Below are 14,482 nucleotides of genomic sequence, written 5' to 3'. Positions count from 1 at the left end.
AGTCTGATTTTGTAATTTTTGGAACCCAAAAAAGTTTTGGTATGGGGAAAATTCAGTATTTTTATGAATAAGGTGAAGCACCACATATTTTTAAAGTTTTCGGAAACTGAATGAAACACTATAAATTTTAGGCCTGTACATCAAATGCTTTGAGATACAGCCATTTTAAGGTTTCAAAATATGACAAAAATTGCACAATTTTGTAAACCCTAAAAATTAATAACTCAAAAACAAATGTCCCAGAAATCTAATTCTGTATTTTACCTTATTTTGATAGGCAGAATAAAATGACAAACTTACAAAATTTAAATAAAGATTCAAATTTATGTTTTTATTGATCGATTTCACCAAAATGAAAAGATTTCTCTCAGTACTTTGTAGTCTTAGTGATTTTGGAAACTACTAGTCCTAATGTTTATGCTTGTCACGATACAAAATCCTCCTGGGGAGCCTATGTTTCAGGCACATGTTCCATGGTGTTGTCAAACTTCCCCTAATTTCTACTTCAGACTTCAACTTACTCACAGTTCATATGATATGGGTGGACAATGGGAGAAACAATCAGCAGAATATGTGCTCTTAATTGCTCTTTGCATGACTTCTTCCACCTGGATGACACCTCTTCAGAGGACTGTGACACCGTGGCACAGGTCCAAACTACCAGCATATGGTTGGTGAGGCTTATGTCAACAAGAACACTTTAGTGGCATTTCCCCTAATTAACCTTTATAAATGAGTTGAGAGGGTGTAGAACTTTGGTTACTTGACAATGAGTTGGAATAGACAGGTCTTTGACAGGAATTGTAATCTGCTGTAACTACAAAATGATAAGAATTCTTTAAATCTGTTTATTTACCATTACACATATTTACATGCAAGGTATCTGATCCAGGAGTCCCTTAACATACATACAGGAGCCACACTTGATACTGAATTTTTACTGTTGAAACCACTTTCACCTATTTCAAATAGGCTTCCCGCTATCAAGATACAAGAGCCACCTAGCCTCTTGTTCCAGTCATTATTAAATGGACTAATTTGGGTGCCTAGATCTAAGAAAAAATGAAAAAAATCACTGCCACTTGTTCTGCCCTGTACTGAATGAATGGCTCCTTCATCTAACTCAATGGAGGCCAGTAGCATACAGCTACTTGTTGCTAGAAAGCAAGTGAAATTCACTAAGTGAGACAAAGACAGGCTGCCTCAACTATTCATTCAATGAAACAAATAAAATACACCTGTAAAATTGCTACTCATATCTCAGTAGTAGCTGTGTCACCAGAGTGATACTGTTTTCTCATGGATGAAGTAGCTGCTGTCAACCAATGTTGCTGGTTCCTCCTGGATCCTTCTATCATACTCTGTCATTCCATTGCTCGAAACTCTTAATTACTCGCTGTCTCTTTAGAATAGTGTTAAGAGCCTTTTTCACCTCATGTCTGGTTGAACACAACTTGCTTCATTATCTCTCTGAAATGTTCCACCTACATGTGAATGCCTTAATTTCCATCTAATAGGCTCAGTTCAATACTTCCTATCATGAGCATGGCCTCAATCTTTGCCTTACTTTGTTTTTTGACAAGTGGTAGTCACATGCCTGCACCACTGCCAACCTTCAAGTGATAACTTGCTTCCAGCTTTGTCCAGAGTGTTATCTGTTGCAAACATTCTGGCTGCTTGGGTGGCTCCTCTCTCTCTCCCCCCCCCCCCCCCCCCCCCCCCACACACACACACACACACACACACACACACACACGCGCGCTCGCCAGGAAGTTTTGGTGGAAACTATTTCACTTGTACTCAGACGATTACCTAAAACATTCTTCAGTCACTCCATGATACTCAGTGTTCACATTTGATTTGTTTCCCTAAGATGCGCCATTAGATACTTAATATCACAACTGACCACAGCTATGAGTCGTCCTATCATCCTCAATGGGTGCACAGAGAGACTGATGGTGGCAGGAAGGTAACAAGCCACTGATCTCAAAAAACATTTTGAAGTTATTTTTACACAATTAAATTGTGTTTAGGAGAAAAGAATACATGCGTTAATAACTTAATACAAACGCACAAAACAGTTCAGTGCTGTATAGAACAGAACACTGTGTTTTTACAGTTCGCGAATTTCTAGATAGCAAGAGTTACAGGAGCAACACGTCTGCATTAAATTTTGCATGAAAGTCAAGAAAACCTTGAGAGAAACGAACCTAATGATACAGGAAGCCCATAGTGATGAGTGCTTAAGCCATACTTGATGTTACAAATGGATCACATCGTTTAAAAATAGCTGGACAGAAGTTAAAGATGAACCTCCTCCAGGATGCCCTTCGGACATCTACCAATGTTGCTCATGTCAGGAATGTCAACAAAATTGTGGTACCAATCAAACACTGTCTGCTGAAAGACTGGAGAAGAATATAACATTTCAGTTGGATCATGTCATGAAATGCTGACACACCACCTCGGAATGCATTGTGTTGCTGTCTAGTCCATCCCACAGCTCATGAGCTAAGACCACAAAGGCCTCTGCCTCACAATCTGTGAACATCTTTTTTTTTCCCCACACAAATGAGAACAAGTTGGTGGTGAGATGTGGGTCTATGGTTATGAAGTTGAGACCAAGGTTCATTCTTCACAATGGGTCAGGAATGGTTCTCCAAGACAAACAAAACCTCGTGCATTGCAATGCCTGCGAGATAATGTGATAAGGAAACGGACTGAAATGCAGTGAGAAAATTGAAGGCTCTTGCATCGCAGTAACGCACCTACACATTTCTCCCTGTTGGTGCACAATTATTGCACTAAAAGAGGAATGCCTGAGATGCCTCATTCCCTGTACTCTCCAGACCTGGCCCCTGCAGATTTTTTTTAATTTCCAAAGTTGAAAACTCCATCGAAAGGATGAAGATTTGCAACAATAGACGAAATAACTGAAATGGTCACGTAGATGTACAAAGATGAGTGTTACATGAAAAAGGTGCGGACATCAATAAGATTCAGGTGTATTCTACAAATGTTTAATGTGTGCGTCCCTGGTGACCCTGAGCACATCCAAAGGGTAATACAGTCTCATCCGTAACATTCACTGACACATTTTTGTCAGTTTCCATCACAGCAGCAGTGATTCGTTGCTGCAGTGTTGTGGGCATTGAAAATAAATTTTGTTCATAACATAACCCCACAGGAAGAAATCATAAGGTGTGATATCTGATGACATGTGGAAGGGGGGGGGGGGGGGGAGCTGTGGCAGGAGAGGAACATCACTCAGGCCAACACATCCTTTCCAGCGATCTGTCAGTTTTCTGTTGACATAGGTGCAGATGAGGGTGCTCCAGTGAGCTGGAACCAACTCTTAATGAAATATGAAAGTTGAGGAGTCAGCAATCAGTCGTGGCAACAATCACAACTGCAACATATCCAGATACACAGAAACTATCACTATGTTCTCAATGAAAAAAAAAGGGGCCATACACCTTTGCCTTGGATATGGCACAGAGGTGTTCACTTTTGGCGAATCCCTTTCTGACCCACACAGACTCAATTTGGTATCCCACACTTTCATATTGTGACAATTCACATTTCCTGAATGATGGAAAGTCAGCTCATCACTGAATATCAATGTATCTACAAAGTCACCATTTTCCATAGCTTGCTGCATGCAGGTACAAAGCTACAATTGGATCGCATAATCATCTGCGATCAGGTGTGACAGTTGCAAGCAGTAGTGTTTGAAATGTAAATGCCACTGCAAAACATTCCACACTGTTTTCTGCACACTGCCCAGTCCACGGCTTGCTAAAATGGTTGATTTTTTAATGGGCTTCACATAAGCTCCATCTCACACATTCCCCAATTTCCTCCAAGACACGCAGTCACCTTAAGCTTTTGCCTTTACATACATAACCTTATCATGAAGCTGGGAAACCCAACGTAAAATGCACTGGTGACTAGATGCAGCTTTGTCATATGTGTACAAATGCACAATGAACACACTTAACCGACGAACATAGTCTAATCATAAAAACTCTTCATCCTGCATTTCTACTGTCTCACAGAGCTCCATCACAGATCTGTCTTCTAGTGCCCATGCAAACCATGAGGCAGGTTTTTAATTTTGGTGAGTATATTTTCATGCACCATCCATCTTTGTACATCATATTTGTACATAAACAGTGCTTTGAATCCAAATCAATCATTCAGGCTGACCCTGTACTTCAAAACAGGAAGGCCTTTGAAACTTCATTTGATTTTGTGATGTTTCTGCACAGAGATAAATGGGTTTGAAATACTTTTTTGGTAAAAATCATGCTATACAACATGAACTATATGGTACATAAATGTTAAGAAATCACATTTTGCATAAAATGCATTTAATGGATTTTTGAAAGCAGTGCAACCAGGAGCCTCTGATTATTACTATACAATCATAAATTACATAAATTAAGGAAGCACTGGCTCGAAACAATACAGAATGACAATCCACAGTGGAAGATTCCACTTAAGATTCACATGCCAAGCTCACACAACATAAAAATAATGTGCAAATGGCTCTAAATAACGGCAGTTTGGCATACACTACTGTATTCCTTTTTTATCAAGGGCGCCTAGTTTTTGTTGTGTGCAGGACCCAGACTGGGCAGAAACTGCCACTGTCTTGCAATTTTATATGAACTAGCAAACATGGAAATCCTTTGTAACTGATAAATATGTATGGAAACTGGATACACATCATAAAATCCTCCTCCATCCCATACTATGCAACTATTTTCACTTTCTCCCACATCCCTCTGTTCATCTCCCCCCCCCCCCCCCCACCAAAAAGAGAGAAAGAGAGAGAGAGAGAGAGAGAGAGAGAGAGAGAGAGAGAGAGAGAGAGAGACAAACCACTCTGTCCACACGACCCCTCCTGCTGCTACATTAGTGAAGATAGTAGGTTCCATGATGGTATATAACATAGTTTTAACCTGAGAATGAGTCGTCATTAAGTTTTACACCATTTAAATTCTCAAGCAGTATTATAATTACATGTCGATAACCCATAAATACAACTTTCCTGTTTTCTGGTAATCCAACGGCGAGCGAGAAAACAAAACAGCACAGTGATGAGTATACAGTTTTTGTTTAACGTTACACAAGAGGGGAAAAAAAGGATATACAGGGTATTACAAAAAGGTACAGCAAAACTTTCAGAAAACATTCCTGACACACAAAGAAAGAAAATATGGTGGTGGTGGTTAGTGTTTAACGCCCCATCAACAACGAGGTCATTAGAGACGGAGCGCAAGCTCGGGTTAGGGAAGGAAATTGGCCCTGCCATTTCAAAGGAACCATCTCGGCATTTGCCTGAAACGATTTAAAAGAAAATCTATTACGTGGACATGTGTCCGGAAATGCTTACTTTCCATGTTAGAACTCATTTTATTACTTCTCTTCAAATCACATTAATCATCGAATGGAAACATACAGCAACAGAGCGTACTAGCGTGACTTCAAATATTTTGTTACAGGAAATGTTCAAAATGTCCTACGTTAGCGAGGATACACGCATCCACCCTCCGTTACATGGAATCCCTGATGCAGCCCTGGAGAATGGCGTATTGTATCACAGCCGTCCACAATACGAGCCCGTTACAAGTGGTACCGGGGTTGCGTACACAAGAGCTTTCAAGTGCCCCCATAAATGAAAGCCAAGAGGGTTGAGGTCAGGAGAGCGTGGAGGCCATGGAACTGGACCACCTCTACCAATCCATAGGTCACCGAATCTGTTGTTGAGAAGCGTACGAACAGTTCGACTGAAATGTGCAGGAGCTCCATCGTGCATGAACCACATGTTGTGTCGTACTTGTAAAGGCACATGTCTTAGCAGCACAGGTAGAGTATCCCGTATGAAATCATGACAACGTGCTCCATTGAACGTAAGTGGAAGAAACTAAAATGAGCTCTAACATGGAAATTAAGTGTTTCGGGACACATGTCCACATAACATCTTTTCTTTGTGTGTGAGGTATGTTTCCTGAAAGTCTGGCCATACCTTTTTGTAACATCCTGTATATGGGAGAAACAATTGTCTAATTATTTACATACACAGCTACCGCAGTTAAAACTGTCTGCGAGAACGTAACCGCGGATTTTTACAACACAGCCGGTTGTAACAGAAAACTTATAAACTACTGTTTAGAAAAACATATAGTCTACCTGAATGACTGAGTATCGTTTAAAAATTTGAAGTACATCAGTCCAGTAGTTTTCGTTATTATTTACTGACAACGTCAAATGACGACTGATTTATATGGATGATAGGCTTTCTACGACCGAAATGTCATCAGAAGGTAACATGCACATCACAGTTTATAATTAAGAATCTTTCCATCAGCCTGTTAAACCAACGAAGAAAACATATAATCTACCGCTTACCTCAAAAGCTGTTAAATTCAACGGCGGTAGATGTTCTAAATAATTTTTTGTAGGCCTATAACGTCTTGTTTCTTCTTCAACCATGGCCAGGGCCTGTTTAGAAAACGAAATTGCAGGGCATTACTACTGAAACTAAAATACTATAGCCTAATTACACAGTCACCTGATATTCAAAATACACTTACAGCTTCTCGCACCCCAGGTTCATCGTAACCTTGGTCAATGTATGGTAATGCATCCACAACAACTTCACCAGCCATGGTTTTCAATTTGCAACGTCATACACACTGCAATATCGAAAGCCACTCAAAGACACAAATACTTCGTTTTACTTACAAACCATTGACTGAACTTCCCTACATCCCTAGAATCCCAACGCAGCAAAGACAAAAAACAAAGCACGGAGTTACTACACTATGCTCAGGCTTTATTCAGGTCGATTCACAGAACGGAAGGTCAAAACGTACTACAAATGCATTTCAAGCATGGAGAGTTGCCTCCATGATTTCAAGTAGCGATTTTCATATACGCCGCCTACGGAACACAACCGGACGGCAACCTAAATTTTTCTCGTTGGTGGTGCGGTGGGGTGGGGAGAGTTGGTTAGGAGAAGAGGGAGTTTCGACCTCGACGTAGTGGTGGGCTAAACTGCGATTTTCCGATATCAGTGATTTCTGTGAATGCTACTTTTCCGTATCTGTTATTCTTAACTGTGTGGTCGAAGGATTTGTCGCAGTTAAGAGTCGCAGTTAAGGAACCTAGGTCGTGTATCCCTCCGCCACTGCTATTTCCATGGAGGTAAGAATATTCATACCTCCATGGCTATTTCTGCGATTTCAGCTACTTCTGTGACTTCTGCGATTTCTGCTACTTCTGCGATTTCTGCTACTTCGGCGATTTCTGTGACTTCTGCTACTTCTACGATTTCTGTGACTCACTACCGTATGAAAAAGTTACAGCTGTTCGCACAGAAAATTGCATCTCAACAAACCTGTCATTGGTAAGTATGTTTTACGTTTTTTCTTCCATTGGCTTTATTTTTGTATGAAAGAAACAACTGTGAAAATATTAATAGTGTAATTAATATGCAAGTAGTCATACAGTACCGTAATAGTTCGTGTTTAGAAAATGAATTCTAACATATTGTTATGTTCACAGGTACCTGAACTACATTTCAGTCACTTAGTAAAGTGATAACTCAAAATATCATTGTCAGCAGATCTGGAGAAATTGCCACTGCGTCTTTAGACCGTTTTCGTCAGACGAGAGGTTAGTTTCTAAGTGTTTCGATGGACTTAATTACTTCAGTGAGATCGTTCTTGCAAATGTGAAATATACTCCATTGAGTGGCTTTCATTACAGCAAGTATTAGCAATCTACTCTGTCAATTATATTGCTTGTAATTAGTGACAGCAAAAATTGTTTAATAATCCTTGTGTTTTTGCAGACACAGTTCTGACTCTGATTACTGGTTGCTGTACGTATCTATCCACATCAAGGATGTTGAGAGAGACTCGTGAAGATTCAAGACAGCTCTTAGAGGATTTGCAGTTTAAAAGTGAAATAATTGCGAAATAAGAGTGCAGATGAGTGATTAAATTGTATTTTATTGAAGTAGTTGTGCGATTTTAAAGGAATAATAAATGTTAAATACAGTGAGTGAATAATGAAAATCTCATTTTCCACATGTTAAGCCGTCCTATACCTGTAAACACTTCTTGGAGAGTGACATGCCCCCCCCCCCCCCTTCTCTTCACAATCTTGGTGCGACACTGACCTGTAACATATCCCGAAGTCCACAATATGCATTTTGAGGCTGTTGATATGAAAGTGGGAAGTACAGATCCTCCAGTTGAATCAGGAATTGCTTAAGTGCATTACTTGAAAGTAACACAGGAAAAGCTTACTTATGAAGGTGGTAGTAGTGTCGGCAAAAAGTTCTTGTGCGTGAAGTTACCATGTAGAACACCAGGTTTAAGACTTTTCTCTCGAGTCTTGAACTGTGTCGGAACAAAAGTGAGGCATTCATATGACTCAATAATACTGTTTTCATTTCACTACACTTATACAGATGTCTGAGTTCTGCTGTGTAAACATGGGAAAGTCCTGTAGGCATGTGGAGTATTAACCAAAACTGTCATATTGAAAGCAGAATCAAACGCATTTGTTACGTTACTTGATATTTTCAGGAGAAAAAGGCAATGTTGCTTCTAATTAATATAATACATTCAGAGTCACAGCAGTGTTTGACAAACCATAACTGACGCTGAATGTACATGTCGTCATATAATATGAAGGGCTTATTTCAATAGTGGTACAAGTCCATTAACTCCACGTTTCTGTCTATAATGCTTCTGAAATTAATGATCCAAACAAACATAAATAAAGGTTCACCTCTAGCAAGAAGCCATATGCTTGAATATTTCTGGTATCTCAACTGCAGATTTTTCAGCGCTCATTTAACTTTAAGCCCATATGCTAACACAGCACATCGATCTCGTGAGGCACAAGGCTCTCATAACGGAGTACGTACGTCGGTCAACAGATGGTACTAGGAAAAGAATGTTAACTGAGCTTTTAGCTGCTACTTGCGACTCTTAGTTGCGATTTGTCACAGAAATCGCAGTTGGACTCGCTAGTGTGTCGCAGAGATGAGCGTAGTACGAACTTTGGCAAACAGATGGCACTGTTAACTGCGCTTTTTAGTTGCTACTTGCGACTCCTAGTTGCGACTAGTCACAGAAATCGAAGTTGGACTAGATAGTGTGTCGCAGAGATGATCGTAGTACGAACTTAAGCCAACAGATGGCACTGTTAACTGCGCTTTTTAGTTGCTACTTGCGACTTCTAGCCGCGACTTGTCACTGAAATCGCAGAAAGGAGCACGGGATTCGGCCAACAGATGGCTCACGGCGTTGAATGTGAAATGCTACTTGCGACTGCTAACTGTGACTGAAATCGCAGTTAGATTTTGTAAAGTTGTTATTGTGATACCTGTGACTTCTCAATCACTGTGATTTCTAACAGATACGCGATTTCCTGCCCACCACTACTTTCACGATGGTCAATGATTGGAGAGGAATGGAGAAGGAGTACAGGGTCGTCCCCCGCTAACGTGGAAATCCAACCCTTTACGTCACGCTCAGTCACGTTTTGTAGCAGATTTCTTGTTGTTGATCCACCCTTAGGCTGACTCACACTAGACGTCAGTGGAACGAAAGGTGTTGTCAACGTCAAATATTGGTAGTACTTTGGCGCGAGATTGAACATCAACTAGACACTGTGAAAGAGAGGTTTTGAGATCCCTTTCACAGTACAAAACGTCGAAATATAGCACCATAATTAAAGTATCTGCAATGATAAAATATGTTAATGGGCAACGAAGCAGATTTTCTTGATACTGTAAAGATTGTATTGTCAACTGAAGAGAGGGGAACAACAGAACATTTGTCTTCCAAAAATATCAACATTTTATTTTCTAGCGAAAATACAATCCATAGTTAAATATCAGACAATATTTATAAGGTAATAGTACACAGTTTCTGTTTTCATCTTCTCCAAGGGCAGATTGTATAAAGTATTTAACACTGAAAATGACCTCAGATCAACCTCAATTCGGAAATCTGCGTTGTATAAACGTTCATCATAGATTATATCGCCATGAAGTAGTATCAACTCTGGCGAAAATTCGCAGATCGAAATCGTGATCAAATGTAATCTTAGTTTACAATGTAGTGACATTACAAAACACTGCTTCTGTTTTGTGCAAATACAAAGCGAAATAATAAAAAAAGTTGTTACTAACAAGTAATTATGTGACTACGCCACTCCTACACTGCTGAAGATCGAAATATATACTCAATATCCGCTTTGTACGTAATTAATGCAGGTAATAACTGATCTCTTCTAACAATACCTAAGGCACCCACACACGCTACTGCATTCTTGACAGTCACACTTGTGCAAGAGTGCTTGTGTATGATTGCTTGACCATGTGTAGGGTAAATTAGCGCAAGCAACAGGCTTGCACAAACGCCTTGATGCTTGACCGAATTTCGATTATGCGTGCCTGTGCAAGCCTCCAAGCGTATCCATGCGTGTTCGTGTGTGCCTAGACTGGTGAGGTTTTAACAAGCACACATCTGTCATTTGGACACAGACTGTGGAGAGGACTCGTTTATTTAGGTTTTGTGTCGTTTCCTTCTTCATTCTGATGTCGGACCGGGAATTGTTGGAGGAATTTATTAGGTGCTACGAAAGACATCCATATTCATGGAATATTAAAAGTAAAGAATATCAGGATAAAATGAAAAGAGACGCAGCACATGAGGTGTTTCTCACAAAGTAAAAAGAAATAGAGCCGTCAGCAACTAAAGATGCTGTTATTAAGAAAATTAATACATTACAAACGAATTACAGACGAGAAAAAAGGAAACGTTACAACACTTACAAATCAGGGGCTGCAGCAGACGAAGTTTGCAGACCTGTTCTGTGGTACTTTGATCTTTTCAGCTTTTTAAATGAACAAGAGACACCAAGATGCTCTTCGAGTAATTTACAAGGAATAGAGTAAGTAAGATAGGTTGGTGTTGGTATTTAGTTACAGTAGGACTGTTACAATTAAGATATATGCCTATGCTTTTATTTGTTTATACTATAAAGCAAAACACAATGTTTTCTTTTACATTTTTCTTTAGTGCTAATGCTCAAAATTATGTTTCCAAGGAACTTGTCCTTCATTCACAAATTCCTCTCTCACATGTTTAGCATCAAGTGGAATATTTCCTGCAGTAGACGTTTACAACGGTAGCATATTAGACTCCTCTGTTGTGAAACCATAAGACGTCACGAGGGACAAAAGATTCAAATACGCTCCCTCATTCATCCTGAGGTAATTATGCCAATCACGAGGATGTATCTTCAATTCACTCTGTAAATATGTATGAGAATACGAGTTTCGTTTTTAAAGCTACTCTTTAATCTATATATCACGTTTCCTCCTTTTTTATCAGTAAAAAAGCAAAAAGCTGCAACAGCAAGTGCATCGTCGTCTGTGCTCGACATTTTCCAATGTGAACAAACTGATGCTTGCACGTGCGTGCTTGAGTCATGTGGAGGCGCGAGGAATTTGTGCACGCTAGGTCAAGCACACTTGTGCAAGCTTGATTGGCAAGCATGCAGTAACGTGTGTGGGGGGCCTTTAGAGACCTGAAGTAACTTTATGGACACTCAGTGGCATTGTAAGAAGAGTAATGCTCGATCCACAACAATTCCCGCAAAAGTAACCTCATTCTGACGTCACGAGCAGTATCGACGACCGCATGATCGGCTGGTGACTTTGTGACAAGGAAGAGTATGAATATTATTACTCTTAGATTCAATCGCAGCAATTTAAGCTCTCCTCACAGTTACCTACCTAACCACTTACTCGGAAGTCGATATATACTCGGAAATAAAAATACAAGTATTTGTGAGAAAAAATACAAATTTCATTGCAGCTCGTTTTAGTAGCAGCATTTAACACTGTACCCTTAGGTTCTAGCCTAACCACACACTCGGAAATCGCCATATTTTCGGAAGTAATGAGACAAATATTGGTGGAATTTTACTGCTATTCGTTTCTGTCGCAGCAATCAAAGCAATATCTTAGGTTCCTGCATAACCACACCCTCGAAAAACGCCAAACATTTGTAAATAAAAAGTGAAATGCTTCTGACAAGGAAGAATGTGACTGTTAATGCTCCTCGATTTACTCACAGCCATTTAAACTGTCATCTTTTGTTACTGCCTAACTACACATTCAAAACACGGCACATATTCGGAAATAAATTCAACTATTTGGACAGGTAAAAATGTAAATTTAACTGTTGCTCGTTTCAGTTCCAGCAATGTGAGCTGTCCTCTGTCAAGTTTCTTGCCTAACCTTGTGCTCGGAAACATTTATTTCATCTTTCGTCCTCATATCAGATTGAATTTAAATGGCATCCAACCGGCATTTTATAACATTCTTAAGAAAGTAACAGAACAGTTTAATAACGCTAAGATGAAAAGTGTCTGTAAAAGGATACGAGCCAACAACTTTTGACTCCAGAAACCATGACGTTACTCATTACACTGTCACTTAACCATGTTATGTTTAACTGCCGTCTTGGTTATCATATTCTACCTTGAAGGCTTGCATCTGCGCCCATAAGTGACATTTAAAGATAATTAAGATGTGTTTGTGAAAAATTGTCAGTGTTCCGTTACATTGAAACAGTATACTGCAAACTATAAAACAAGTGTGTTTCAGTCTTAATTTGTATTTCATTGACTACAATAACTCACTCCTATAAAAAGGCATTAACCGTCAATAAATCAATATGTGAAATTTTATTATATCAATAACTGTAATAAATCTTTTCAAGAAAGACGTGTTTTTATAAATCTCCAGTACGCGAGCATAAAATCTTCTGAAAAGCCGCTCATGGTGTCAAGTTATTGTGTTACGCCAAAACGACGTCACGTTTGCGGGAATTGTTGTGAACCGAGCTCTACACTTGTAAGAAAGGAAAATTCGAAATATTTATGTTAAGTTTTTGTTAAGTATGCTGATTTTGACAGCACATTACAATGATTAAACTTCTGTTAAATGTGCTCTCTTAGCTTGAGTTGCAGTAATTAAACAATGTGTATTAATTACTACCAAACATATGCATGAACTGTTATGACAACTACACACACATTGTTGAATGAAGCATATTAAGATAACTTGTCAGTGAATGGCTGGAAAAACAGTAAGAGTTTTCATAACGTTTATGAGGGTCTAACTAATAATGTGAACTCTGGATACAAAGAAATTTCATCACAATGAAAATGTTTTAAGGTTGTAGATTTTAGTATAAGAATAATCAGAACAGCTTTGATATAAACTTTATTATACAAACATTTATGTCAGTCAGTAATTAAAATTTTTCTTGCCAGTCTAAGTTTGAAGTCTATAGACTTATTAACTACTTTCCTTTTTATGACATTGTTATCTAAAATGTAGATTACAATAAAATGATTTCAATCAATAGTTTTTATACTACGAATACACATATTAGATAATCAAAATTAATTTAATTTTTTATAATTTTAAGGGTATAGTTTTCCTCCTGGTGACATTGAGCTGGTGTCTGTGGTTTATTTTTCTCCAAATGCTAGCCTGAAATATCACAAAAAATTCAGACTTCTACCTCAAACAGTTTTTTTACATATAATAAACATGTCAGAAAATGTGATTCTTGAGAGATTCAGTTGAAAGGTACATTTCATCTTGTGAGGGTATTGGTGTGTAGTACCTTTAAGTTGTTGTTCTTTGGAGGGCGACAGTACCCAGTGGTGCAGGAAGTCGCAAGCAGAGGCAGTTGTTGAAAGGCTTTGGAAGGTGTAGGCTGCATGAGCCAAAGGATGTTGTGTCGCAAAGGATTTATCTCTATGTTTAATAGCAGCTGCACACAGTTTAAATAATAGTGTGTTTATGTTTGTGCAGTGTGATAAAGGAAACATATCAAATTTTACCATTTCTTAATGCGCCTCCATCACTTAGTACCACACCATTGCATTTAACAATGAATGAAGACTCGATATACACGGTCAGCTACAACAAGAGAATAGTAACATAATAATCGTTAATTAACCCATATAATCTCCAAGGAGTAGGGACCTTATATTTGGCGACAAGTGTGTCAGACGTCGATTCCTTCACAATCTTCGGATCGTCGGAGAAGACGGCACAACAAATGGTGAGTGAAGCAGCTAATTGCGACTGCGGCGATTCGTTTCTAATTGTTTTCCACGTTGCACATGAGAAATTAGGAAAGGATCTCTGTACTATGTTAGAGACTGTAATATTTATAATATGATCTTTTAAATTAAGTGTTAGAACTAACTATTAATGAACAGTGATTTTTGTGAACATTGTTAAAATGGCGGACACAACGCAAAACAACAGTGAAGTTATTAATGAGGAGGGACAAGTTAATGCTTTAGTCAATGTAGAATGCGAATTTGGACTTGAGAATACCACACTTAACGTACTGGA

At 38.9% G+C, this 14,482-nt stretch overlaps 1 protein-coding gene and 1 long non-coding RNA gene across 2 annotated transcripts in view; one reads left to right on the top strand and one right to left on the bottom strand.

Moving 5' to 3' along the window:
• The window catches only part of LOC126268039 (pre-mRNA-splicing factor SPF27), a 36,489-nt gene extending 29,419 nt beyond the window's left edge, over positions 1–7,070 (bottom strand). Inside the window, exons 1-2 of the mRNA XM_049973467.1 lie at positions 6,603–7,070; positions 6,418–6,510 (exon numbers count right to left, since the gene is read on the bottom strand). Of these exons, the coding sequence (XP_049829424.1) occupies positions 6,418–6,510; positions 6,603–6,677 (168 nt within the window). The 5' untranslated portion in view covers positions 6,678–7,070. The remainder of the gene's footprint in view (positions 1–6,417; positions 6,511–6,602) is intronic.
• An 82-nt stretch (positions 7,071–7,152) lies between these two features.
• Positions 7,153–8,074, top strand: LOC126268047 (uncharacterized). The gene is made up of 3 exons (XR_007549071.1): positions 7,153–7,417; positions 7,576–7,686; positions 7,865–8,074. It is a non-coding gene; the product is annotated as an uncharacterized LOC126268047 (long non-coding RNA).
• The last annotated feature ends 6,408 nt before the right edge of the window (positions 8,075–14,482 follow it).

This window comes from Schistocerca gregaria, chromosome 1 (assembly GCF_023897955.1).
Source record: "Schistocerca gregaria isolate iqSchGreg1 chromosome 1, iqSchGreg1.2, whole genome shotgun sequence".
NCBI classification, from domain to species: Eukaryota; Metazoa; Arthropoda; class Insecta; order Orthoptera; family Acrididae; genus Schistocerca; species Schistocerca gregaria.
The sequence above is the reverse complement of the archived record's forward strand: the minus strand, read 5'-3'. Positions and strand labels throughout refer to the sequence as shown.